A 27,096-nucleotide genomic window follows, 5' to 3' on the forward strand; every position below is an offset into this window, starting at 1 on the left:
CCTAATACTTTATCCCTAAATTGGATCCCGTGGGAACATTGTGTGTGATCAGCCGGCTGGAGTCTTGCCTTTGAACTCTTGTTACAGCAAATTGTCTAACCCTGGACGCATAAATGCACGGTCTTCGAGGAGACTGTATTTAATTTTACTTTGTTTGCATTTCATATACTTGCTCCGCAGTGGAGTGTCTGAAGTTTTCCGTACAAGGGTCTGTAGAATTACTGGCTTGCTTCCAGAGCTCATTCGTGTTCAAGCGGTGCTTCTGTACTATAGAACGGCATACGTGGCGGTTGGACAAAATCCCATTTTTACATAACAACCTTTGTCAGCATAGTGTAGAGCTAAAGTAAGATGAAAAGATGATCTACCATAAGCCACCGTGGTAAAAAGGCCATCAAATTATAAACCTGTTCGGACAGAAGCAGAAGCTCGCTAAATACCCATTTAGATTTTCTACAGACTATCTTCGGCACACCCCAAATTTCTGATGCCTGGGCATCGGATTGGAAGCGCGGATAGGACCCAGCGTTTTTCGTTTTTCGGATTTAACCGCATGGTTTCACGGGCAAATAAGCGGGTGTCTGTCGTTTACTTGACCGTTTCACCATCTTCAACTACAATAGGAGGGGCGCGGAGGCCAACCATCGATAATGAAAGTATGTAACATCTAGCTGCACCGGTAGCCGAAAGTCGACGCCGTGAAATGCTTATAAGTGGACATCTCCCATCTGTCAGATCCAACTTCCGCTCCGTCAGAGACAATGCCTCCAGCCCTCTCAGACCTGTATGAACAGGCCAACCAGATCCAATCCGTTGATTGGTACGGAATATGGATTGCTATTTTGCTGGGCGTCTGGTTGATCGCCCGGCTGGCGCACCGGCTTGGTCGATGGACTGTCCAACGCCCGATCGCGGTCTCCCTTGGGCGGCGCATCGGCTATGAGTTGCCGTGGCTCGCCCAGACCATTGACATATCCACCGCATTCGAGGTCATTTTGGTCGGGGTGCTCCTGGGCGCCAACATTGTCCTCCTACTCGTGTCCGCCCATGGCTGGGCTGATGTCCAGCAACGCGCGGCGAAGCTCGCCGTCCTCAACCTATTGCCGCTCGGTACGGGCCTGACCTTTGGCCTCCCGGCCCATCTGCTTGGAATCAGCCGCTCTGCCGTTGCGTGGTTGCATCGCTGGTTTGGGCGGGTGATGGCCGCCCATTCCCTTCTTCATGGAGCCATTGCCATCGCCAGAGCGGATAACCCGATCCCCTCGATGAGGCATGACTGGGTTCCCTTGCTGGTCAGTCACCACGCCGCCCCTCCATGATGATGACTGTAACCCGAGAGCGATACCACTAACCAGGGTTAGGCAGCTGCTGCCATTTTGATGATACTCCCTGTGACCTTGCATGTGGTCGTCCGACGGCACTGTCAGGTCGTCATGAGAATCCACTACCTTCTGGCGGTTACAGCAATGGTGGCCCTGGCGTATCATACGTGGGACCAAGGGTCAGATTCCCGCTGGCAAGTGGTTGGGGCTGGGGCCCTATGGATCGTGCTGAGTTTCGTTGCCGTCTCTCATGCAGTTTTCGTCCAACAACGTTGGAGTGCGGGACGGCCCGCCGTAAGCATACGTCCCTTTCATGATCTGCTTCGCATGGACATTACAGTGTCCCCCCATTGGCACATCCGGCCGGGGCAGTACGTATACCTCTGGTTACCTCACGCAGGATTTCGCTCGTGCTTCCAACTCCAGCCCTTCTATGTCGCTTACTGGGATGATGCGCCCGGATTGCGCATCCTGTACGTTCTGACCCGACCACGAGCCTCCAGCCTCAGTACACGACTCTACCTCTGCGAATGGCTACACCAGCGTCGACAGCCCGCACTGTTGCTGGGGCCATACGGCCGATCGATCGACTTTTCTCTGTTTGGGACGATCGTGTTTATCGTAGAGGATATTGGCATGTTGCGAGTGCTTCCCTATATCCGCATGCTCGTCCAGGCGAGCGAGGAGCGGCGGGTCATGGTACGCAAGCTGAAAATCGTGTGGCAGATGCAAGACTTTGGTATGGCTGTCTCTTGATGCACTGCCTGATACCGTAGTCACTCACAAATGCTAGAACACCAATGCTGGCTGGGCGATTGGATGCAGGACCTGTTGGACCTCGACCGCGGTGAATTTAAGGTATGTGACAACCCTCTATGGCCAGTCTTAATGCCGTCCTGACTGAGTTAGATTCTTGAATTCCGTCTGTATTACCTTACAAAGACGACATCCGTTGACCCCGGTGACGCGTTCGGAGAGCGAATCAAACTATGTCAAGGGCCACTGATGGCCGGAGAAATCGTCCAAGGTCACCTGAGCAAGCGCCGTGGGAAGCTAGCTGTCGGTGGTAGGTTTACTTCCCACCCAATCAGTTCACCCATCAACCTACAACGGCTGTGTGATGCGGGAGCTTCTGACAGATCGTGTTGGACGTGCGCCCGATGACTAATCTTGATTCACCGTAGTGTGCGCCCGCCAGTCGATTCGCCAACAGGTCCAGGATGTCGTCCAGCCTCGGACGGGGCCGGATATCAAATTCTTTGACCTCGACCTCGGGCCAGGTCATGTCAGGGAGGCTCCTTGTCGCAACAAGTACACCCCCACCGCTCCAGCCTCGAGTGATTCTTAAAAGTGGCTTGCCTCTCGCATTCTGGAAGGTCATCGACATTGAAGTGAGTTCCAGTATGCCTATGACATGACGACTCTCTTTGCGCGCAGCCAATGCCATGTGGCAATGGCATCCATCGCTGCTTTTCGTCTTCTCCCTACAGTCCGATCCCTACGCGCTCAACACAGACCGTCACTGATTCTAAGTTATCTCGTCCATTGGTTGGTGAACGGTCCAATCGATTGCGGGCTCCACTCCCTTCCTCGGTAAGCCTTTGATGCTGGCACATATGTTGTGCCGCCGCGAACAGGTTCCCCAAGGATACCCTGTGAAGTCCTCCCAATGCTTACTATGACAGGTCAAAGAGCTACAGCCACTACAGTGCTCACATTGCGATCGCTTAACACTGCTCTGTTGCGGTAAGCTGATGCATGTGGCATTGCACGGGCAGTCCTCAGCGGTCATTAAGCAGCCTTGGATCATGCGATGGCGAATGCACAAGGGCACCCAACCGGAGCCGTGTCCGATCGCTGTCGGGATAGGCTACGCTGGAGCCTAGCGAGCATATACAAATTGTTTCTCTGTGTTGGGTTGCCTCGAAGACTCCATGCATCCACTGATATTGTCACAACGGCCAGAACACCCGTTAGTTGAAGGTGCGGTCCGGTGCCGACGACACTGCCTTCGGAGCAGCCCCTCTCAATTTCGAAATCCGTCGCTTGGTGATTGTGCCTTTGATCGTCGAGCAGGATCAGAAGTTCGAGCTCTATTGAACATATGCGGTATGTCGACTAGTATCAGCGTTATCCTATCGGCAAGTGGCTGACCTGGAACTTCACTGTAAGGGGCAGTCGGAGATGTCCATCGCTACTCTGCGCACGCCAATTTCCCAGCTGGTCTTCCATGGCTTACATTTTGCCCGGCTGTTTTCACAGGGAATCGCATGATTTGACCAACATTCCACCATTCTTGGCCTGCAGTCTGACCCACGATTACGATAGACGAGGAAGAAACCTGAAGTCCCCTTTGAGGCGGAATATTCCAGTGTGACGATTCAAAACGATCTAAGGCGTACTCGCGCTACAGGCAATACCCCAGTACCGCGTCCACGGCCTTGTCACGCAAAAACCTTCCTCACAAGTATCATATCTATTTCAACAGCGTATCTTTTGACACTGTAAAATCCCCAAGGCTGCAGCTGCTCAATGAGAGGCTATCACAGGAAGAAGATCCAGGAGAGACACCGTCCGTGAAACAGTCATGTTGTCCACAGACCACACCTCCAAGAAAAGGCGAAGATACGCCTGATATGGGGATGACCAACTTGCAGTGCAGCGATGATACATTTCCCTGCGATTACGGGGCTCTGGCGTTTGACTGTTACTTGTCTTCTTATGAGGTCCCCGAGTTCTGGACCTAGAATGGGCCCAGCATCCTGTCTCCGCTTACACATCCCAAAGGCATAATAGGGATGTCTTTTGACACGCCTCTGTCATGCTGTTGACTCCCATTGATTTGTTGATAGTGCACCTTACGGTCGTCCAAAAACACACGTTGGAATCAGTCACCGTCTCTCCATTCTTCCTTCCGCGCGTGAAGTGCGACCTCGACAACCTCGGACATTGTCGCAAGCAGATCTGGGAAGACTTACGTCCATACAAGCGGATCGTTGATCACGCGGATTATTGACTTCGGATGTTTATGTGGCCAAGAGACGAGCCGGATCCCAATACTCTCGGCAGATTGTGAGTGTTTCCCGGGACAAACCTGATGCATGCTAGAAAAATCCTAAACTCAGTGCGATTTGTTGAAAACACCTCACGCGGGTTTCCGTATGGAGAGCATACTGGCTTCTCATTTAGCATGTGATAAGAGGTCGGAGGACCGAATTGAGATAGCCTGTATTGTTTCATTGGTTCTTTGTTTTCTGGCTCTAAGGTATCTCTTTCGCTTCCATCCACAAACCTATCCGTCTACCGACGGACCGAGAACCCAACTCAGGAAATCCAGCCCAACTTGTTCTGGGTTGCGGTCAGGAAAATTAAGACCTGACTGCACCTAGTTTGACCAGTCCCTAGTCGGTCACCGTTGAGTGCCACAAGGATCGACGAAGATACACTCGGGCCCTGGTCTGCCCATGCCTAGAACCGTGGCCTTAATTCAACTTCGGGCTTGTGTTGGGTGGACCGTTTTGCGCAGGGCTGGAGCGTGGTGTCACCTTGCTTCTAACTCAATGAGACAGCCAATCTTCATAAAGCATCATTTGCATTCTAGGTTGGGGCCTCTCATTTTTGGCGTACACGCACACTTTCACCGAAATGTCATTCCTCCTAGCGTCACTCAAATCCCCAGCTAACAATGAAAACCCACCTGCCACGACTGAACGAGCTCCAGAAACACTGACATCGGCAGAAAAGAAGCCACATTCAGGTATCATGCCAGATGTCTCACACCCCACGGAATGGTCTCCGCCCGACGACAGGAGACCGAACCTCCAGGCTGTCTTGGATGAGAGTATGTTAACCGACCAAAACGGCGAGGTGAGACATTTAGGCCATGGGAGGTCGACAGCGCGGTCACAATCGAGCTTCATGAGACCTTTATCCCTCCTTCATAGGCGGGGGTGTTAGAGTAGCCGTTGTTGTATAACAGCATCAAAAGCTCCTTTCAGGTCTAGTAGTAGTAGGAAGGCTACCTTCTTTTGTCCGAAGGCCTTCTCTGTTTTATGGACAATAGTTTGGACCAGATCAATTGCAGGGCGGCCAGGGAGCGCGCCAAAATGACAGGGTGCTAGCAGCCAGCTTGGATTGCCCGTAGGGCCAAGCGTCTGGCTAGGAAGCGTTCAAGGCCCTTTGCCTAGGGTAGAAAGCAGGCTAATCGGCCTCCACGCCCCGGATACTGTACCATCCGATAGATAAGCATCCATCGCTTCACAATGACGCCAAGTAACGTGACCACGCGTTTGCGCACACCATATTTTCTCCTGTTCCTCCCAACTAGTTGTACATTGTCACCATTATATACATTGTTTCAGAAGGGTAACCTCCCAACTGCCTACTGAAGGGTCTAACATGTTCAACTAAAAAGGAAAAAAAAAAAAAAAAAAAAAAAAAAAAAACAAAACCCCGTCCTCGCGCGTAGCGGCTATGCACCCAGCAGATCCAGCATGCATATTCAGCTTGTGCCGTGCCCGTTGGCGCCGACACACGATACTCCAGGCTTTACACCATGTCAGGTGGACGACATACTGGATCAGGGCGTTTGGCAGACGCTTCAGGTACACTGTCCACAGGCTTATTTGTTCTCCGACCGCGAGCATGCTTGTCAGGCTCCTGCAGTGGCAGGACATCCGGGTGATGGTGGTGGCGCAGTCGATCCAGGGCGCTCCTAAAGTCATCCAAGATGAAGGTGTCGCTCAGGCACTTGAATACAAACGCCAGCTGCCGCAGGGTTAGCATGCTCATCTTCGTCCCGTCAGTGGCGGCCATTTACCTTCCAAAACGGCTCCATGCCCGGGGGGTAACCTAGGCGATTCTCGACCCGGATCGCACACAGGTCCACAATCGCAAATACAATGGAGATCACCATGAACAAGAGCATGACGCCGAAACGTGGGCTGATGCGGATCAACTGCATCAGAGAACACCCATACCCACGCTGGATGATGTACAGGAAAAAGCAGGTGGTGAATATCCACCAAGGGTCCCTAGATCTGGATCAGCAACGTGGGGTGTGGGGGAGAATCGCGTTCGGACACCGCACCGGAACAGCGGCTCGAGTGGCCGAGTGGTGGTATATAAGGCCTGGCCCCGATTGAAAAAGGTAAAGTTGGCGTAGATCTCGATAACCCAGTACGGCTGGGCTGCCAGCAGTGATACAGTCGCGTTCTCCAGGGGGGGAAGAAGCCGCGGATCTTCATCCATGCAATCATGTTATGGAGGCAATGCGAAATTGTAAGACCCACGGCCGTGACCGAGAGAAACCAGCCATACGCAGGCACATGGAGAAAGATGAACGTTCCGTGCCCGAGGGCCAGGGCGAGCTAAGCGTCCATATCGGCAGGGAATAGTGCACCATTTGCCCCAACCAGGGAGTGCAACCTACCTCTGCTACGATGAGTTTTTGCAGAAGTACCTCTTTCTTCATGTTGGCCGCGGTGATGGCGATCGTGAGAATGAGGCAGCCCACCAGCAATCCTAGTCCCCATGCCTCCACGACAAGAATGCCCGTGTCTCTAGAACGCTCGCCAGCAGTCGGCGTCATGGTTTCACTCTCATCTCACTGTATCGACGGCAAGTTGAGAGAGAGGGCTGCTGCATGGAAGACGTGGTGGTCTTTAGTCCATCGGGTGTGATTGAGCAAAGCGTTCGCCGCCCGGCATGGTCAACTGCCGTGGGAGACGGAAAGTAGGAGGAAAACCGAGCGACTGTGACTGTAACCAGCAAAGGATCGACAAGGGGCTAACCAGGGCCTTTCACTCGTCCGACGCTATCTCCAACGGTAGGTCATCCACCGGAATATCAGCCGCGCCCTGCGTGCGGCTTCTTTCGGCACTCCGGACGGGGAGTTGATGCTGTAACCCGTATAGTATCATCCGGCATTACCGTTGATGGATTAGGCCGAGACCACTCGATCCTCCAATGTCCCCTCCTTACCAGCTAAATGTCGGCCTGAAAGGACCGCAGCGGAAAGGAGGAATACACTTCACGTCTATCAACTTTTAGCGGGATAGGAGATAAGAAACGGGAGGAAAGGGCACAACGACCACTGACCTTGTTCCCTTTCAGGGAAGCTCAATTGTACCCAACGGTATTTTTGGCTTACGGAAAAAAGAATTCTTTCTATCCAAGTGACATCCTCCGCTCAACGACTGCATGACGAACTGGGCTAGCCGAACAAGTAATTACTGACATCCGCAGGATCGACATCAACGGTCCGTAATCCGCAAGATTGCCAGGACTGTTACAAGTTCAAATACCCAAATCATGGTGGTGTTAGCCTTTCACAGGGTTTCGCAGCCAACCGGTCCTTCCGGTGGTTTCCTGGTGCCAGGTGCTGCTGCTCATCTCCCACTTGTTGGTTTTGTCAGCCAACGAGCTTCCCTTCCCTTCAGCATTGGAACCGAACATGCATCGTATCTTCCTCTCCCTATTTGCCCGTTTAACCACTTGCCTTTCCCTTTGGCGCATCTGCCTAACGCGCAACAACCAATACTATTCACGCATGAGCAATATCACATCGCTACTATAATTGTAGCTTACGCATGTGGGATTGGCGTACCAATTGTTACTTGCCCGGTTCTCACCTCGAGCTAGACTGTTTCGAATTACCAATAATTTGAGGGCAGCTCTGGTTATCACATAACGCAGCGGGAATTGCGGTGATCTAGGACCCGTTTGGTCTGTTTGCTTGGGTCTTTAATGCATCCTTACCGAGTCGCTACCTTGTTCCTTCTTCTCAAGTATGTGGCATTAATCCTACTGATTTGTCTAATCGTCAGATTTCTACATACAACAGGGGCATCTTTTGAACGTCCCACACACCTATTTTAAGCTCATTAGCTTTTAGTTGACTTGTTCTTGTACTTCCCTTGCTCATCCGTCATGCTTACGTCGCGACAAAAGGAAATTAGAATCAATGATCTTCTTAACTCCGCCCCTGCTAAAGTACCGGATGGAGATAATTTTTGCGATGATACATGGTCAGACGCTCGCAGTGAAAAGCTTTGTAACCTTGCGCTGAATAGCAATAGGCCCCCGAGTGGCTTCCCTGGCAACATCCCAAGACATAGTGCAACCACATACGAGAATCAGCGGGAGTCGGGAGGGGTGAGAAAGCGTATCACCAAGGCTTATGGTTGCCCCATGATAGGATGCTCAGGAGTATATCCAACCTACGCCAAGCTAATGAATCATTTTCGGAAAGTGCATCTCACGGGTGCAACTGAGGGTGGTCAAAGTCGTCCTAAGGTACAAAATTACCATCACCGTAATCCCGACAATCAACCAGCAGCAACCAACAGCTGCAAAAGCCAACGAACGGCATTGTGACCGGGTTAGTTGGTCCGTGATTGATTGGTGCATCATCATTACTTTGAATTGTACTGATCTCTTTTGCCAAAATTCACTTAGGAAAGAAAGCAGCGTCTTCGATAAGAGCTACTCTCCTGCCTTCTGAATCTGCCGTACCTTTCAGCGACAGCAGGTAAGAAAGCTGAAAGGTAGGAAAGAAAACAAGAGGCTACTTCTGCATATTGCACAGAGATGAGCAAACTGGTCCAGAAGTGGGCTCTTGGTCTGTATCATCTAACGAAGAAAGTTCAAGAAGCGTGCATGTATAACAAGTACTGGTGATCGAAGGGAAATAGATATTTACGCAGAGACAAGGAATAGAAATCGGGATATGGAGCGTCCCGGTCATAAAGCTCGAAACAAAGAGTGGCTCTTATGTTCACCCCGATATTGGGAGAATAGGGTGCGACCAGTGAACATGGCAAATGTGCATCCAAGAAAGCAATCGCTGACATATATAGTTGTCAATGTCACGCGGGGCGTGAGACAAACAAAACATTGGGGAAGTCAAGATGGCATAGCCTATACGTTCCAATTGAGGTTCCGTGCGATATACCTGTCAAATCGGTCACGCTCCCTGGATAGAATTCCGAAACAACTAACTCAGAAGCTTTGTCAGTTGCATGACTGCTGACTCCAACTTATCCTTGGTAAATTCGCACGTCTTTAGACTGCCCTTCAAGAATCGGTTTCAACCTGAGGAATCGGTCCCAACTTGGAACCTTCTAATGTTCCTGGACCGTGTTCCGCGGCGAGGAGCACTCGGTCGGCGCCAGTTCGATTGCCTTCCCTATCAGACATGTATCCCGGTAAGAAAATGTTGACGTGAAGTTTGAAAAGAGACGGGAAGAGGAAAGGCGGATCAGTTAGGCTGTCCAAGTGGTATTGGATAAGCCTCGGAAGACGTTTCAGACTCTCATAACTTGGGTATAGACCATGAAAGGCTACGAGGACCAGCCGAACAAAGGGCGAAGGCTTCGCGTAATAGAACCTCCGTGAGGGGCCATCCCAGAAATTTCATCGGTCCTGGAACCTTGGTCTTAAGGTTCTGTTCGTCCCATCCCCCTCTATACCTTGCATTCTGTGAAGCGGTTGAGTGCGAACTCTCGAGGTGGATATTTGGATCGCGTTTCGCGGTTAACCTCCGACGACTCAATCGTGAACTTGGCGAGAGGGTCATATTGGGATACGGACTGAATAGAAAGTTCCTGTTCACTCATTCCCATTTTAAAGATGTAACCGACTATGGTCACACAGTGTGGGTATAGCGATCCCAAAATCATAGGGCAGGCAATTGTTCCCCAGCGGGGGTGAAGGTGGAGGAGGAGGAGGAGGATGTGAAAGCGTAAATACTTGTACGTGGTCTTGAAAGGAGAAGAAGATGGGTCTTAACTTGACGGGGCATAACAGTCGGGACAGGTCCTACCGTCTCGGTGAGTATACGGTCGACAATTGGCAGCGTAAACTCACTGTGACTGAGAGCGGAGTCCGGTCGTCACTGCAGAAGTTGTAGGCCATGCTCGAAATCTGGAGCGGGAGCAACGAAAGGATGCAGGATCCGCTAAATCACGGTGCGCACTTGCGCAAGGCTGGCGTATTATATGCACCGTGGAGTCGAGAGCCAAGGCATGATCCTCTCGCGAGGAGTTCGCAGGGGTTGGCGAAACACAGGACACCGGAACATATTATCGACATAGCGCACAGGGAAACAAACGTGAATGAGGCCTAGGTCATGGAAGGCTCAAAATTACCTGTAGGCGAGCTCCTTCCCGGCTCTTCATGGGTGGAATCCTCCTGGCCGGTTGTGATACGCTTCCCCCAGTGGCTGTTCCGTTCTTGGACATCTCCACCTGCATCGCTAATTTCGAAGAGCCGTGATCTGATACGAATCTGTAAGCATACCACGTTAAGCTATTCCGGAAACGAACAAGGCAAAAATAAGAGCCCTGCACAAACGCCGCCTCCAGATCGAGGTAGCCAAAGTTGGGTTGGATGAAAGCGTCCAACCAAATGGGCGGAAAAGGCCTCACCCCACTACCAAATCATGGTAAACGCAGGCGTGTACGAGGGCGCAGTGAACAATGAGCGTCTGGACTAGATGCGAGAATAGATGAGATCTACAAAATACTTACGTGCTACATTTCAAGTTCACGGCTGCTATATCCTGGAAATTCATGCCTACTGTTCAAACTTAGTCCAAGTAGTCATGCCTGAATGACGCACACACCTTGAAGGCGTCTATGACAACATGAACGAGGTCCCGAACCCCTGGATCGGATGGGAAATGTCCGTTGCCACAGAGTAACAATTCTCGCTGAGACCTAATGGTCCTCCTTGGAACCTTTGACAGGTCAGTAGATACGTTCAGATCCTCTGGGCAACATACTATATTCTAGCATTTGTTTTTCCAGTTCGCGGCGCTGCTTCTCTAGTTGCAGAAAGATATGTCAGGCCTTTTTGACCTCGTCGAAATAGGTTTCATGCACCTGAGAGAATATTAGCCGCAAGTAGCCTTAGATTATCTGGGCAAGCTCACGACTGCTCCAACTTGGTGATTCTTTTCGCAGCAGAAGCATAGAGTCTTCGGTCCCTGGGTGAGCCGAATACTTCGATGGCCAAACACTACAGCCCAACGTCTCGATAGCATTCACGGCAGAGAAACAAAAGCTTGGTGGCAGTGGGGTTCCTAGCCCCAGCCAAGGGCGCATCGGACGGAGTAGCCATGGAGTAGGGCAGATGCCAACGCAGGATCCAGAGAAAAACGGCTATTGAAGGGCGCCAAGGTTATCGTGTCAGCGTCTGAGAAGGAACTCCACCCATTATATGTTATAAAGCAGGTATATTAAATAACGAAAACGCGCAAGGCGCCAGGGGGGGACAAACTTACCACGGACTATCCGTACGGCAACACTTGCTGTCTGAGCGTCGTTGGAAGCGATTAGTCGAGCGAGGCAAGAATACTGAGAGGCGGGTCTGTCTGCTGGGTGGTCTAGAACGTTAATATGGGTGTAGATGTATCCTGGAGCACCAGCCAGTCTGGTAAGTCGTCTCTTGGAATAGAATCGAGTCTGCGGTAGCATGGCACCTACATCACCACAGAGACACAGAAATGACTACACGGAGGTGGCGTTCACGCATGCAGATAGAATGATTATCATTATCCCATGCATAATGCCGGCCATTGGGCTAGATGATACGTGTAGAGTGGTGGTCGGCTGCATTCATTCCCCACTACCAGATTACGGTAAACCATAAGGTGCTTGCCAGGAGGTGCAGCTCGCGCCATCCGTGGTCGAAAGAGCAAGCAAGTACTTCCGAGCTCCACTTGATGCATATTGACTTAGAACCACGGTTCATCTTGGATGATTGCGCTATGGAAGACTCTCAGCTCACGAAGGAGTCGTGCGCGACATCTACATAGCGAGGATCCTGTCTACATCTGCCTACTCTCTGCCAATCTGCACCACGTCGGTAAGCAAGGCTCACCAACGTCCTACCTGGCCACACTCACTCCCGCGATGTCTCTAAGTGGGTTTCGGAGATAGTACATCATTAAGGAAAACTTACTGATGTAAGAAATAGACTAGCATCCGTCGCTCTGTTGGCCTCAGCTAATGCTATCCTTCTTAGGTTGTTGTACGACGGGAACGACCACATTTACCAAGCTGATACCTTTTCCGCGGACGTTTTACGCCTTTACACCCTAGATGCTGACCACTTGAGGTATTCAATCCCAGCAGAAGAGCTTGACGAACGGGGGACGATAGAAGAGGGTCCTCCGGCCGAAATCTGCTTGGAGGAGATCCTGAGGCATTCGAAAAGGGATCGGGATGCAGCTCTGTCTGTGTCTTCTCAACTGAACCGCCGAGGCAGCAGAGATCATATTAGGATTTCTCCTCTGGGTTACTAGTGATGCAGTAGTGCGCGGTATGTCTCGAGATTTATCGCCTATGTGCTAGTCTTGGCTGTTTCACTGACCATGGGCTCATGCCATTCCTATAAGGCATTTTGTACGACGACACTGCGGTTCATCCTATGCGACTCAGGCTCTGGAGGAACTTCAACATCTGCTGTCTTGCAATCTGGCAGAAGCAGAAGGATTTGACTCGGGCTTCGATGAAGGCGAACATTCCTCTTCCCGACCCATGTCTGGACATTCCACAAATAGAAACATTTGGTGAGGAGCTGATTGCTATCTGTGGCAGGATAGAAAGGCATGGACTAGTGGACTATGGGGTCGGGGTCTGGGAAGAAGAGATTCTCTCCAGTAAGGTCACCCGTCAGGTTATACGCTGCTTGCGTTGCTGACCTTTCCGTAGTCCTTCATCAGTGTTGGTCATTAAGTCAGACGCTTTCGACACAGTTGCGGATGCTCGACCAGTTAGCCGATCGAGATGGCCAGATGAGTCAGTCAATTTGTGCTGGCCAACGACAATAGCGGGTGTTCAATATGGTTGGCATCCTGTCGGGGATGCGATGTGATTGTCATGGACTCATAAGTGGACTAGCATGTGACCTAGCGGGGTAGATTGTCGGCCTGAAGCGACCATCAGCGAGTCATTCATCAAGCAAGCTCCATACCCCAAAATGCCTCAGCACCTAACAACATTTCGACTATCTACAAATACATGCACCGCGGAACAAGTCATCTCAGGCCTGCGGGAGCATTTCGAGACGGAGGTATTCAGAGGACTCCCCAAGGACGAGGTATACGTCGAGAGCCCGCTCGACGCTGATGCATTGGACCGCCTGAAACCTATCCTTTCGCTAGTCTGTGACGGCGTGAGTACCCGACCTTTACTCAAATTCTCTCTCGGGGCCGTCTCCTGACATTACCGTAGCCAGTGCGCGTAATACTTTCAAGGGTCATGGGAAAGACAATCCTGCACTCCCGTTTTCCATGCCTCCACTTCCCAGTCCTGATCTACGAGTCTTCGCTACTCGATGGAAAGCCATTAGAGCTAGGACGCGGCGTGTATACGGACAGGGATGTCAGTCTGACCGGGAGATTGGTTCTAACAACAATTGTTCCCACGTTTGTCAAAGTCATATTTGAGCCTTCGGAGTCACCTTAGGTCGCGGGACCGAAAATGAATCCCGCGGGACCTACCAGCCATCCCCAGTGTCATCTTGATGAATGTCCATGGAAACAAACGTCTCCCATGGTACCTGATATTCTGTACTTAGATGCGACATGTAACCACGAGCAGACAGATCAATTCTCGGTTCTTGAATGCCTTGGGGAAGAGGCGCCGGGGATGGGAAGGACAATGAATGGGTTGGGCAGGCAAGTGCGCTCTGCACCAGGTTGCTTTCTCCGTAGAACTCATGGCTTATGGTTATTAGCCTTCATATTCTCTTTCATTGATGCGGGTGAATCCATACCCAAAGTGTTTCCCACTGAAGGAGGGTGAGCCGCATCTAGCTGAACCGTACGATGACCAGGGAGCCCCGATGAATGAAAGGAAGGAGCCAACCCATCCAGGCGAGCGCATTGATCGTTCGCGACGTCAACCTGTAGGCCGAGATCTCCTGTTTGTCGCCTCTTCAGAGATGTTGATACACTTCCAATGTCTCCCGCCGCTTCGCTGATGCCATCTCGCCTCCCTGGCTTCCGTTTCTGCATTTTTGTCGGTAAGCTGGCAACACAGTCCAGTCGCCTTAGGGGGAGAAGATATGTACGCTCGGAACATGCTGGCGATCTGGGAATTGTGGTATGCACTTCATGTCGTAAGCGCAGGGTTTGCTTCATTAGACTCTGGTAATTCACTGGGTGTCGCTGTGCCAGATGTTGCAAGACTTGGTACGCGGGTTCGCTGCAAACTGGGCATTTACTCCGGAACCACAGGTTCTTCAGTGCCATGTGCTGGGCTTCCTTCGTGGGTGCTCGTAGAGGTTATCATAACGGCTGTACTCTTGGAGGCACAGAGGACATGTATAGGGTAGCTTGGAGACTTGCAATAGGATGCGATACAGGGCGAGTTGGTTGCAGTTCGTGTCCTCGACGACATGTTGACCAGGTAATATTGGATCTGGGACTGTAGTGATTTTTAATCCTTGGGTAATCGTACCAACGGGCTGTAATAGCTTGACCTTGGCGTAGACGTGGCACCCACTTAAGAAGTGGAAGTCTCCTGTGCGAGACTCGCACGCCTCCTAGGAGATCACATAAGCAATTACCGAATTACGGCAAATTTTGGACAAGCAGGACCGCTCTTTTAAAGGACCAATCGCCAGTCAGCTGACAATGGTGCTGGAGCGTCTGAGTTTATCTTATGGCGAATTCCTTTTCTTGGACCAAATCTCGCTGGCAGTCCGACAATCCCTGGGGGCACTGTGCCATGTCTGCCGTAGCAGATCTCTTACCAGGAAGCAGGAGGCAACTTCTTTGCAAGTGTCCCAAACCATTCTCGGTTAATACTGTGATCTATCTCACTAAACCCTCCCGGGTGCACTTTCATCACTCCTAGTCATCCACACAGTAAACCTGTGGCACAAATACCATAGTCAATGCCCCCTTTGTGAAGGAGCATTGGCTGTAGAAGGCCTTGTACCTCTCGCAACGCATACCGCCAAGGGAGCACTCCAACCAGCCACTTTACCAGGCTATGTCCGGCGTCGAACGGTCCCGCTGCCCGAACCACATCCTTTCCCGCCGCAGGAAGATCCTCTATGCCCCTCTACATACCCTATCCAACCCCAATCCTCCTCCTTACAAGCAGAAGCTCCCATCTTTAGATATGGCTAAGCAGGAGGTATCCATACAAGAATTCCGCGTCGAGTAAGACCGACAACATCATCGTTGCCTTCGTTCGGGGACCTGGCCGATGGTTCAACTTCTGCCTGCCTCGGTCGGTTGGTGTCTGGATATTTCGTTTGCCCAGGGATCTTGAATTGAGATCCATCTCGGATATGCCCTTGGAAGTGGTCAAGGACCCCCGCACGGTTGTCCAATTCCAGCAATTTGCGACAAAGAGCGCACCACATCCTTCCTTCCGCAGCAGAGCAAAAGTTCTTATCGATAAAGGCTTTTCTCAGTTCTTTCCGTGCGGCACGGCTCAACATCATGCTTGAGGTAGAGATGAGACCGATAGGCAAGCGACTCAGTGGAGCTGGCTGGGATGAGTTCACCGCAGCTATCGTAGAGACATATGCGCCCGGCATTGAAGGAATATTCTTCCACGTGAATACGCCAATCGTCGATAGAGGTGAATCCCTTCGTACACTCCTTAGCAGTGCACATGTAGTTCTGCTTGGGTGAATGTCTGATTTCGGTCATGGTAAAAAAAAGAGCTGATAATGACCAGGAATCTTAAGGCCTGAGGATATTGGTTGTGAGGTGTCCTTGGAGGACATGTGTGACTTATGTAGCGAAAGTCACAAGTTACTCTTCATATTTGGTAAACCAGTCATGCGCGTTATGAAACACCTGGATATTAATCCCTCTCACCCCATGATGGTACTGTATGGGAACGATTAAATCGCCTCTCATAACTCTCCCCGGCCTCAGATGTTGTTCACCCATACGCGCCAACGCACTCTTCCATGCTTCCAATAGCTCGCTTCCTGACTCCAGCTTCACCAGTGCTGTTTCAGAGATTTTGTAGACTTGAACCTTCCCTCGCTCCCGATATCTGTCGCCACCATAGGGTACCAAAGCTGACGTTGAATAGAGTAAAGCATACTAGAATTACCACGGACTTTTCAACAATCTCACAACGAATAGCGGTAGGGCTAGGAGAGGGGGGGAGAGGGAAGCGTTTAGGCCCCCACTGGTTGCACACTTCGTGCACAAAATTGACAGAACAGAGCCAGGAGTGCGGCATGGTGAATCCTCTCTTGAATGAGCCCTCTAGTGTCTGAAAAGTAGATTTCATATTCACATGGATATGTTGAAGTTTATTTGCGGCAACGCCGCTGCCATCATGATCACCATGATGGCCTGAACTGAGCAAGAGCCTCAATGCCCCTTATATGCTCGGTCAAATCTCGATATTCCAATGTTTAAGGCACCTCCTGGCCATTCTTGATGATATTAGCTCGGAACCTGGCAGAGCTCGACTTGAGCGAGCTCTCGTATATGGCCTAAAAGATCTCTACTATGGACCCTTCGGAGTACAGCTTCCAAAACCAGCCATAATGCCTCTTTCGAATTCACGCATCGACCACTTCTCGTTGTATATATAGCCTCGTGTTAACAACTAGTGGACGTGGCCACGATAAGGGACAAGGTGTGATGAGACCACGACATTCTTCTGGTTCTTGTCGTTCGTTTGTTGAGAGCGCTATATGAATCTAGATATGTTCTAAGGTCCAAATGTCCGACAGTTGTTAATATGGGGCCGATTTGTTCAATCCGGATTTGTAGTTGGCCCGGATTATGATGCTATGCCGGAGGCAAGTGTCTCATCGCTAGAGAACGTGCCGTTGCTCAACCTAAATGAATTCAACGCCCTTGCTCGATCTTGCTAAATGTTACAAATTTGCCGCTGTTATACTTGAGGTTGACTACTCAAATCAGAGTCAGACGGACTCGTTCATGCTCAAGACATTTACAGCACTCCAAGTCATGATACAGACTTGCCACCGATGCTGATGGCACCGGCATCGTCCAACTTGGTTTAGTCTCCAACTTCCCCCCCACATCCCCGCCTGGTCAGAATGCGTTGCGTATTGTTGCTGAGATCAGTGCACAAGCGCTTCAAATGGATCGTGATCAGCAAAAGGAAAAACACGAGTGTCATGCATTACGTGAGATGTTGAGGGAGACCACTGCTGAGCGGGACGAGGCAGTCCAATTAGCAGATGTCTTATATGAGACAAACCAGCAGATGAGCGCGGTTATAGACCACTTTCTGCAGGAGCGTGCAAACGACGGGCGCGAGTCGGAGTCGTTCGAGGTCATATTAACCCATGTTCTGCGACAACGGGACAGATCTGATAATGGAAACAGACCACAGAGCTCTATCGCTACTGGGGAGGAAAAGGGTAACGGATCCGCTATTGAAGAGAATCCTGGTCCCGTTGGAGCAGACACACAAGTTGCAGGCATATGAACCCCGGGGGGGGGGGGGGGTTTGCACATTGTAACGGTATACTGTACTTTCGATCGAGGTAGTTAAGATATCTTCCATAACATCTTCGGACAGTATACAGCGAAAGTTAATTTTGCAAGCGGAGCAAGAAGATACTGTACTGTACAAAGATCATTCACAAACCTAGATTCAGACTAAATGGATGCACCATGAGCTCGATCTCTTCGTATCTTTCTCATATACCTGTCGTTGGGCAGTAGGGGACTAGGTAGAATAGGCAGGATTGACTAATGGATACAATAGCATATCCCCTTGAATATCTCATGATATATTGCCAGCTACCAGCAGCTAAATGTACCAGACCAAATCTAGACCCGCCATCTCACCCTACCCATCCGGCGAGTGTAGGATAACTTCGAGAGCATCACCTTCCTCGTGGACAATCTCAAGACATCATTGTCGCGAAGTTTTAATATCTTCAACCGACACTCCCACCAATTGCATCTTCTCACTCAAGGCCTGGACGTCAGACACGCTCATGTGCGGAGCCCGTAGTCGTCAATCGATTAAATTCATCCGCAAGATCGCTTGGATCTCGGCTCATATCAGCCGTTCCTCCCAAGACAGGTCCATCATATAGAGCCGTGACGGTGGCCATGAGCTCATTGCCCTTGGTTATGGTTGCTTCGAGCCATCGGAAGGACGTTTGCGTGACCGGGTAGGCGGTGATGAGCAGCACATCGCCGGGACTGGCGCGTGCATGGTATGACGAGCTGACCCGGCGAATAGTACCTTGGTCGGGCAGGGCCGCGAAGACGCGATGGTAGAGCAACTCGATCAGCAACCAGTTCTTAGTCACCCGAGAATCGTGTGGCAGAACAGCTATGGCTTGAATGCGGAAGGGTGAAGGCGAGTAGAACGTGAGGGTCCGCAGGAGTCGTTCTTCCAGTTCCGCAGACGGGTAGCTTATGTCGAATGAAGCATTCGTCAGGGCGACGATGTACAGCACGGACAAAACGGAGAGTATAATTCCGGCGAAGCTGCATCCGCTGAAGGATTCGTGTCTGAGGTAACTGGCAGTGTGATTGGGGTGGTCGGTCGACGCTGTCTGGGGTATGACATCTCGCTTGCCTCCTGATGCGATGAGGAGGACTAGGAAAGTGAAGATGATAAGACGAGCTTGCTGGAAGGGAAGAATATGGCATCCACATCAAGCTCTGAAAACATAACCAACGCCTTGTGTCAAGGCGGCAAGCGACGCACAAGACGTAGGCGGGTATATAAGACAAGGCTATGAGTTGTACAAGGTCAACGGTTGACAAAGTTATTGAGATAGCATATTAGTCGCCTACCTCTTTCAATCGTGGAATAAGTGGGTATTGGCATTGTTCGTGTGGACAACGAGGGCTAATATCGACTAGACATTCTCGTTAACGTATATAATTATCAAACCAATTGTGAAGGGCAACTTTACTGGTTTATTAAACATTCCGCTTCAGGTAAGGTCCGGCAAATTGCCAACATACGACAAACGGGTAAGATCTAGTTCGTTCATGACGGAGGGGTTGTTGTGGGCAGTTCCACCCATTCGGTTTTGTTGCACAAACCACTACTGTACCCCAGGACCAGACCTGGGCACAATCAATGACCGAAAACCCGTCTTGCCTCAGCAAGTGATCACAAGTACTGTTGAATTGAAGCGGTTGAAGTCGGCGACCCGCACATGGCAGGGGCTCACCATGGGCAAACAGAAGCATACTCTTGGTACCTAGACGCCTTGGTCATCACTTGCGCATAAGATGAGGCAACCTTGGCCATGCTGGATAAAAGAAGCAAAATGGACACGATATGTTCCTGATAGACGACCGCGAATGAACGCAATTCGCATGGGTCTTCGGGAAGTGTCCAAAGGCCCGAGATAGCAATGAAAAGCGCACTCGGCTACGCCCACAATGCCGCGAGGCACTGGCGAACCATATCTGTAACTCCTTTCCTCCAAATCCCCTCAACAATATTGAACAAGCTGACATATCTAGATGACCGGCTTGCGGTGAGGGTCTATCCCCGGGCTGTACGACTGAAGCAGGCCCAAGGGATGGGTATGCCTGGTCGGTTACTGATGCAAAGGCACATCAAATAACCACTAGTCTGGCCAATAAGTCGGTAGGCCTGTACGATGCAATATGTAGAGAAAGTGGTCGGTCGATCGAGGCTGTCCGTCCTGTTGCAGCGGCAGACGTGGCACCGGGCTCTGAGGTAGGCCACCCCTTAATGGACTTCGGTGTAGAGGCTAATCCGCTTATCCTTCCTTTTCAGCGTCCGCCAATGTCGAATAATGCTGAGTCGCTCACTACCAGGATTGAGCGTTTAGTACGAGTAAACAACCAACAGCGAGCGGAGCTCGATCGCCTCCAACATAAGGCCACGGAGGTCCAACATATCCGAAGGCTGGAAAATGAGATGCACGCAACTAGGAAAGGATCTTCTTAGGGAACGAGGCATAGTATGCAGCTTGGAAGAAGCATTAAGTAATCTTCAACGCCATGTACATGAAGCACCAATCATCGAGGCAGCATCGAATTTGCCAGGCCAACTGCGAAGACGCTGCTTTGGCTCCCACGGAGGTTGATCGGAATTGAATGAAATATTGGGTTTCGTTGGCAAAGAAAAAGTGACCAGCTAATTACTGCTGCAACTACCAAGCACGTGGTGCGGGGGCACATTTCGTTCTTGCAGGTGCCCGCCCCGTGTTGTCTGCCGCTTGTTACTTAGATAACCGTCCGCAGAAAGGTGCCATAGCGATCCAGTGGAGACCTCCCTGTACTACTGTAGTGAACAGACCCGCATATTTTGTTCCCGGGCATGGCATTCAAAGAGACTATCAGCCGTGGCACTCCAGTCGTAGTTATATAGAAGACCACACCGCTGCTTGAGAGTGCAGATATACACAGCAGCCCTTAGCCGAATACCATACCACCCTACAAAAGCAATTTCAGTCAGAAATCGGGAGCATTGATATCATGGCTAGCGGGGTGGAAGAGCCCACAGTAGATAGAACTTTCGTGGTCATCAATGCCAACGAGAGTGACACCAACTTCGACCATCGTGGCCATCCACCGCGAAACTTGAGAGGTGACGACGTTCCTCCATTTCGAAGCACGATCCAATCAGGGCTATGCGAGCAAGCTATAGCTGCACCGCCGCGGACATTAAATGGAATTGATATGCAGTCCTGTGGTCAACTCGATGTTGGTGGCCGCAAGAGTGTCTTGGAGAGCAGCGGCCTACCTCCTGAACCAAATCATTTCAACATGGAGATGCTCCGGCTACTTTCATTGTATCCGGCGGACACGTCGAGATACCGGCGCTTTCGGCACACTGTGCACCGCAAAGGTGTTGTATTGGGCCGGCATCAATTGAGAATCATGCGCCGTTGTGTCAGCGAAGCACTCCGAGCGTCAGATGGATCAATCAAGGGTACAGAATTTGTGCGCTTGGTACTGCGACATCATCCATATTATGACCAGACTATAATTGCGGCAACCGTCCTGAGACAGCTAATACGACGCCTCGCCAAAACCAATCGTCGAAGCCTACTGAACATTGCGGAAACGGTCATTAGACACTGGGTCATCCAGAAGAACCTAACAGAGTTATCGCTGACTGACAACGACTATGCAATGTCAGTGCCGTCTGGCTGTGTCGTTCATGTCGATGTAGACAGCATTACGGAATCTGAAAGAATATAGAGGGTCTACAATATCTGATTACAGCTCTGGCGTTTTCGAACACATCGTGGTTGGGTGCAAGGTACGAAGCTGTTTCGATTCAGTATCACTCTGCATTGATACACATCATTCGCCATTCTCGTCCATCGTGTACCTAGCCATCGGCTCTATTGTGAAGCGCTGGTGCCTTGGTCCCCTTGGGCATGCACGGCGGACACAATGACTGCCACGTTCTCCTCCTCCTGCGTCGGTCCGTCCGCACCGCCCGCTGCCGGAGCTTCCGTCATCTGGAAATTCTCCCACTTTTCAAACACGTCAATCACACCTTTCCGGAATTTTTGGATCGCTGCTCGAAAGTGGCACAAGCGGGCCTCCTCGTCCTGGCAGCGACGGTTCAACTGGGTGTTTTCGTCGACAAGGCAGGCGTGGGCGATCTGCATCTGACTGATTTCCTTCTCGAGGCGCGAGCTCTCGGCATGCTGCGCGACGTACGATTCCCAGAGGCGCCGGAAGAGGGCCACCAGTCGCGCGGCTTGCTCTGCAAGGACTGGGTTTTGATCATCCAGCTGCTGCAACTCGCGCATCAGGGGCCGGAATGCCTCGGCGGCCAGGCCAATGGAAGCGACCTTCTCATCTTTTGACAGCGCTTCCTTGGGAAGTGGCGGTGCCATGGCCTACAAGATGTCAGCTCATGTCGATATCTGGAATGCTGTATATGCTTCGTGCGACAAGAATGTGAGTACCTTAGACGACTGCTGGAATGGTTCAACAGCTTTTGACGTCTTGTCGTTGTCACGGTGTCCCGGGCCTGGTCCCGCCCAGTCCTCGCGCTTGCGCTTGACCGGCCGTCCCCGATCATCAAAGTCATTCATGTCGTTCGGTAATGCTTGTGCTGAAATGGGAGAGTGGTTGTGGATGCTTCTGGTCCCGGAACTTATTGCAGTGGCTCCTTTTATACGGCGAGTACTATGGTGCCAGACTTGCTCAAAACCGTCCCCTTTTGAGTAATCGCATCTGGGAAGCTTGCCTTGCCTGGCCTTGGTCTCGAACAGCGATTTACCCACCGTCCTCTAGAAACCCTCTTTGGGGATTTCAATCGTGAGCCGAGTTTGGTTCGCCGTGTTCTGGTGATGATAGTTTTGCCCACACCCTACAGCACAGCGATGGTCAAGTCAGACGCGGGCAGTTGCACGGCTGGTGGGTATAATAACCACAAAAAGGTTCTTCATTGACATGACTGGGGATATCCTGTGGTAGATGCTAGCAATATAGGATTTTGTGGGTCCCGCAACATCTTTGTGCTAACCATGCCATGCGTTTTGGATGCCCTTGCATGCTTCAAGATTGGTCAGGGCGAGCGTATTCTTGGTGCATGTGGCCATGACCGGGCCTTGATCCTGGGAGCCAGGTAGAAATGGATCATCCAGTCTCAAGACAATGGATTTTTTCACTTGTCTAGTCGATAAGTATCGGCCACTCAGGCCACGTACATCTGAAAACAAAAGAATTAAATACGCATATATATCTAGAGTTACCGCTATTGTGGTCTTAGCTGATGACCTTCAAAATGCTGTAGCAACACAGACTATGATAGCTGAAAGCAGCATGAGTACTCATAATAGTATGCGAGTAAACTCAGAGAGTGCAGAATTGGACCATTCCATTGCTACGAGCACAACCGCCTGGCCCTCAAGATAGCAGTATCCACCAAGGCAAAACATAGCGACAACTTTCTCTGTTCTCGTAGCCGACAGGCTCTCGATGACTGAGATATTCTGTCTTGAGCACACGGTACCAGCAGTACGTTGCCCACCGTTACCCTCAGTTTACCATGGCTACCGGTTCTGGTCGGCCAGATTGCCTGGAGACTTTCAGCGGTTCTCCACCTCAACATGGAGATTTGACCCTTTCGTTCTGGCCTTATCCATCCATAGAGTAATCCGGAAGGTCACGTTTGAATCTTCACTCCCTCGCAAGCGCAGTGTTTCCAAGACCACAAATAGCGCAATCAACATACGATATCTGTGTCGACTCCTCGAAGCTGGGAAATATGCGAGAATCAAACAAGCAAAAACCCACTACGGGGCTTATACCCCTGAATGGCGAGTAAAAAGCCCTCAGCGGTGGGGCTGGAACTAAGAAAACCCCAACAAACCTTAATCGAGCGTGCCAGTCGCCGTGGCCTAGGAACCCATTAGACTCAGGTCAGCGACATAAAGAAATATTACCCACTCGACGCAATGCCAACTGATTCGTCCATGGCGTTGCCCCGTATGGAACTCGATGCTACCTAGGAGGTCACGCTTCTCCCCGTGCCACAATCATGTGGAGCCCGGGAATCACTCTGGCGCAGGTGCATTCTTCTCTCATCGAGGGTGTCACTCTTCTGCTTATTTTGAGAAGACGTGGGCCTGATGAAAAAGGCCGATACAAAGTAATGGAATTCAGATTTTAGTGATACTCGATACACAATCCCAGTTTGTCCCATTGAGTTTCAAAGGGGGCATTGTCCGTTCTGAAGGTCGGGAGGATGAGAAGCTTCCCAAGGTGAATTTTGGGCAACTTCTAGTGCATTACGCGGAAAATGACGTCTCAGTGGATTACCAGCTTCACCACTGCCCCTTGCAGAGTTTTCCGGTGTTCTCGGGGTGTCCTCAGGACCACCCGCAGGCGGAACCGCCATCGGGCCGCGATTAGTTTCCGCTCGGTACACACAACGCAACCACAATTACGATTAACAACAGTTCGATTTGATATCAGCCAGAACTTCCTTTTTCTCGACTCTTCCAGGTGCATTCTTTTCTGCCTTCTCCGGACGGTACAGAGCCGTTCGAAATCGCCTCCCGTATCTACCAATACACGATAGCTTTCGAACCCTACCCGCCAAGACCCACTAGACTATATATGGCTAGTCATGGTGAGTGAGACGCCCTTGAACTAACAAGTGCCCAGTAAGAAAACGTAATATAACGTATCAGAACGGAACAGCTGACTGCAAAAGCAGCTTCACGTTCCAGCACTATATAATATAAAACAATAGTAGGCATTGATTTGCGTATAGAAATCATGCTTTTAGTTCTGTTCGGGGTTCTCACTCGCATAAAAGTTCTCAGTACAGGAAAATACTTGGAGTCATATTATTCAAAGCTGCATTATTACCGAAGAGACTAGCGGGCTAAATGTACTTCCATGACGCGCCAATCACTCAGCTAAAAGGATACATGTACTTAAGTGTACGTGGCAGGTGCAGGTTGCGAAAAGTTTAATTGAGGAATACTAAGCTAGGTCTTGAAGCCACGGGTTGCGGCATAATGGACAAGCATTACGCTGCATCAACCATTCACATATGCAGCTTTCATGAAACCGGTGTCCACATTCGCCCAGAACCTCCATTTGGCCTGGAGCCATTATGTCAATACATATCGCACAGTTGTCCATTGATATCACCACTCTCCGTTCTAAGCGATCAAGAGCCTTCCTAGACTTCAGTCCCTCCCCGAACGAAGGTGTCTGAATTCGGCTTTGTTCGTTTGTTGAGAAACCCGGTCTAGGTATTCCAATGCCAATACTCCAATGCACTTGGGCTCGTTCCATGGCATTTTGAGCAGCGTCGAAGAATTGGTTTCGCAAGAACAGTCTTGCCAAGTTCTCCAATGTCTGCACTTTGCCAACCTCGATCTGCCGTAGTTCATCGGAAGAGAACGCGGGTTTAGCAACACCAAGGGCGGGATTCCAGAGTTCCTGGGCTTCTCTCATGGCATCGCAACCAGGGTCAAATAATTGCATCCGAAGGCAACGCCGCGCATGATCTTCGAGTCGTTTCACCTCATCCATCATAAATCTAGAGACGAGATTAGAATCTCTCTTACATAGCATAATCTGTGAGTGTTCTTATTCAGGTGGACTTGTATAAAATGATTATCTAAAGTTATTGATTGTGAGGGCCACTCGCCTGTTGCTTATACCAGACCCAAAGAGAGCAAGTGTTGCAGTCTGGGCTCCAAGAAAAGTAGAAAGTTCACGCGTGGACTCAAGATGGGCTTTTACAATGCTAGTAAGCGCTTTGGTGAGTGAAAATATCGATAGATGATGGACCTTATAGATAATCACAGGATGCTAACTAGAGAAAAGCACATGAATTCTGATATAGCTACGCGGCGGCGGGTCTTCGTTATATAGGGGCAAAACGAACGCACGCTTAATCAGCAAATGGCTGTTGTGTCAGTGACGTGTCCCCACAGTCGTGGCTCTTCGCTGACTCCAGAATTCTAAATTACTGTACGGCCAGAATATATCTTACGATATAGATACGCATCTGGCTCAAGATTGATATATATATATATGGACTAGCACATTTTCGTGTTGCTTTCTGAAGCGTGCTACGTGTCTTGGTTGCTTCAGCCAGGTTTTTTCCTATTCCATTCCCGACAGCACGAATCCATAGGAATGCATGTATCTACTGGATAAGAGTTGTTAACTGCCCGAGCGCTGCCTTTATCGGCGCTTTCTGCCTGGCGAGTCCGCCTTGCTAATAGCGTAACTAGCAGGCGTCTGTAACACTAGTAAAGCTGTTCTAATAACTAATATTGTTTTTCGATATCTAGATCCTTCTTCTTAATTAAAGAATCCAGAAATCTAGATATTAACATAAATATTATTTTTATTTCTTTTTTCTTCTCTGTTACGGACCCCTGCTAGTTAACTTATTAGTAAGGCGGACTCGCCAGGCAGAAAACGCCGACAAAGGCAGCGCTCGGGTAAAAGACAAACAGTTATCTAGCACAATTTGACACCTGGGCAGCCTCCCCGCAGCCCAAAACATGGGCCGCGGTCGCAGCCGAGGCGGCAGGCGGAGAGGCTGAACAGAGAGTGCCCCGACCCCGAAAGGAACCGAACTGTATTCGGATCAGCACAGCACGCCCGACAGAAGACGCAGACAATGGGGACCACGAAGCATTCACGAGGTACTTGCCTACCGATGTTGCCAACACGCGTATCCGCGCGGCTCTGTCGCATGCGGAAGCCACCAAGGACACCGAAGTTGCGGGAATTGGGACCACTAAAACAGGCTACGTGATTCGGTTTCGAGACGAACAGTCAGCGACAACGGCCCGAAACAATCCTGAATGGCTGGAAGAGCTAGGCAATGAGACGAAACTCGTGAAACCCCGTTTCGGAGTCGTAGTGCACCGCGTCCCGACCGAGGATTTCGATCTCGACAGTAATAAAGGATAGCATCGAAAGGATCATGCAGGAAAATAACCTAGCGGGGAAAGGATACAAGATCGAAGATATCGCGTGGCTGAAGACGAAAGAAATCCCCTTAGGGCGCTCCGCAACGATGGGCATCTGGCTAAATACCCCGGAAGCCGCTGAGATGATTCTCAACAATGGACTTCTGGTGGGACAGAGATACATCGGGAGCGTGGAACCATATCGGGTGGAACGAAAGAGGTGCCGTCGCTGTCAACAATTTGGCCACCTCGCCTGGTCATGTACGGAGCGGGTTCCGCTGCGGACACTGCGCCGGACCCCATGATCAACGTCACTGCTTCCCCGGGGTAAGACCCCGGTGCTCAGACTGCAACGAGGAACATCCCACTGGAGATCGGA

The 27,096-nt window shown here is 50.6% G+C and overlaps 11 protein-coding genes across 11 annotated transcripts; 6 read left to right on the top strand and 5 right to left on the bottom strand.

Annotated features, from left to right (window-relative positions):
- Nucleotides 1-761: 761 nt before the first annotated feature.
- AKAW2_50118S (ferric reductase family protein) lies at nt 762-2,670 on the top strand (the record flags this gene model as incomplete). The annotated part of the gene is made up of 5 exons (XM_041689900.1): nt 762-1,292; nt 1,362-2,061; nt 2,116-2,180; nt 2,232-2,388; nt 2,507-2,670. 5 exons carry the CDS (start codon nt 762-764, stop codon nt 2,668-2,670), a joined length of 1,617 nt encoding a protein of 538 aa, XP_041543539.1.
- Nucleotides 2,671-4,967: 2,297 nt separating this feature from the next.
- On the top strand, nt 4,968-5,279 carry AKAW2_50119S (uncharacterized protein; the record flags this gene model as incomplete). The annotated part of the gene is made up of 1 exon (XM_041689902.1): nt 4,968-5,279. The coding sequence occupies one exon, from the start codon at nt 4,968-4,970 to the stop codon at nt 5,277-5,279; it is 312 nt and encodes a 103-aa protein (XP_041543540.1).
- A 591-nt stretch (nt 5,280-5,870) lies between these two features.
- AKAW2_50120A (uncharacterized protein) lies at nt 5,871-6,572 on the bottom strand (the record flags this gene model as incomplete). Its single annotated transcript, XM_041689903.1, has 3 exons — nt 5,871-6,089; nt 6,142-6,355; nt 6,412-6,572. 3 exons carry the CDS (start codon nt 6,570-6,572, stop codon nt 5,871-5,873), a joined length of 594 nt encoding a protein of 197 aa, XP_041543541.1.
- Nucleotides 6,573-8,252: 1,680 nt separating this feature from the next.
- On the top strand, nt 8,253-8,699 carry AKAW2_50122S (uncharacterized protein; the record flags this gene model as incomplete). The annotated part of the gene is made up of 2 exons (XM_041689904.1): nt 8,253-8,350; nt 8,402-8,699. The coding sequence occupies 2 exons, from the start codon at nt 8,253-8,255 to the stop codon at nt 8,697-8,699; spliced, it is 396 nt and encodes a 131-aa protein (XP_041543542.1).
- A 2,643-nt stretch (nt 8,700-11,342) lies between these two features.
- On the bottom strand, nt 11,343-11,800 carry AKAW2_50121A (uncharacterized protein; the record flags this gene model as incomplete). The annotated part of the gene is made up of 2 exons (XM_041689905.1): nt 11,343-11,485; nt 11,608-11,800. The coding sequence occupies 2 exons, from the start codon at nt 11,798-11,800 to the stop codon at nt 11,343-11,345; spliced, it is 336 nt and encodes a 111-aa protein (XP_041543543.1).
- A 955-nt stretch (nt 11,801-12,755) lies between these two features.
- On the top strand, nt 12,756-13,158 carry AKAW2_50123S (uncharacterized protein; the record flags this gene model as incomplete). The annotated part of the gene is made up of 2 exons (XM_041689906.1): nt 12,756-12,987; nt 13,040-13,158. The coding sequence occupies 2 exons, from the start codon at nt 12,756-12,758 to the stop codon at nt 13,156-13,158; spliced, it is 351 nt and encodes a 116-aa protein (XP_041543544.1).
- Nucleotides 13,159-13,307: 149 nt separating this feature from the next.
- AKAW2_50124S (uncharacterized protein) lies at nt 13,308-13,795 on the top strand (the record flags this gene model as incomplete). The annotated part of the gene is made up of 2 exons (XM_041689907.1): nt 13,308-13,502; nt 13,562-13,795. The coding sequence occupies 2 exons, from the start codon at nt 13,308-13,310 to the stop codon at nt 13,793-13,795; spliced, it is 429 nt and encodes a 142-aa protein (XP_041543545.1).
- Nucleotides 13,796-18,281: 4,486 nt separating this feature from the next.
- AKAW2_50125A (uncharacterized protein) lies at nt 18,282-19,141 on the bottom strand (the record flags this gene model as incomplete). Its single annotated transcript, XM_041689908.1, has 2 exons — nt 18,282-18,907; nt 19,108-19,141. The coding sequence occupies 2 exons, from the start codon at nt 19,139-19,141 to the stop codon at nt 18,282-18,284; spliced, it is 660 nt and encodes a 219-aa protein (XP_041543546.1).
- Nucleotides 19,142-20,775: 1,634 nt separating this feature from the next.
- AKAW2_50126S (uncharacterized protein) lies at nt 20,776-21,504 on the top strand (the record flags this gene model as incomplete). Its single annotated transcript, XM_041689909.1, has 1 exon — nt 20,776-21,504. The coding sequence occupies one exon, from the start codon at nt 20,776-20,778 to the stop codon at nt 21,502-21,504; it is 729 nt and encodes a 242-aa protein (XP_041543547.1).
- Nucleotides 21,505-21,650: 146 nt separating this feature from the next.
- AKAW2_50127A (uncharacterized protein) lies at nt 21,651-22,154 on the bottom strand (the record flags this gene model as incomplete). Its single annotated transcript, XM_041689910.1, has 1 exon — nt 21,651-22,154. The coding sequence occupies one exon, from the start codon at nt 22,152-22,154 to the stop codon at nt 21,651-21,653; it is 504 nt and encodes a 167-aa protein (XP_041543548.1).
- Nucleotides 22,155-24,759: 2,605 nt separating this feature from the next.
- Nucleotides 24,760-25,320, bottom strand: AKAW2_50128A (uncharacterized protein; the record flags this gene model as incomplete). The annotated part of the gene is made up of 1 exon (XM_041689911.1): nt 24,760-25,320. One exon carries the CDS (start codon nt 25,318-25,320, stop codon nt 24,760-24,762), a length of 561 nt encoding a protein of 186 aa, XP_041543549.1.
- Between the last annotated feature and the right edge of the window lie 1,776 nt (nt 25,321-27,096).

This window comes from Aspergillus luchuensis, chromosome 5, assembly GCF_016861625.1.
Source record: "Aspergillus luchuensis IFO 4308 DNA, chromosome 5, nearly complete sequence".
Classification (NCBI taxonomy): Eukaryota; Fungi; Ascomycota; class Eurotiomycetes; order Eurotiales; family Aspergillaceae; genus Aspergillus; species Aspergillus luchuensis.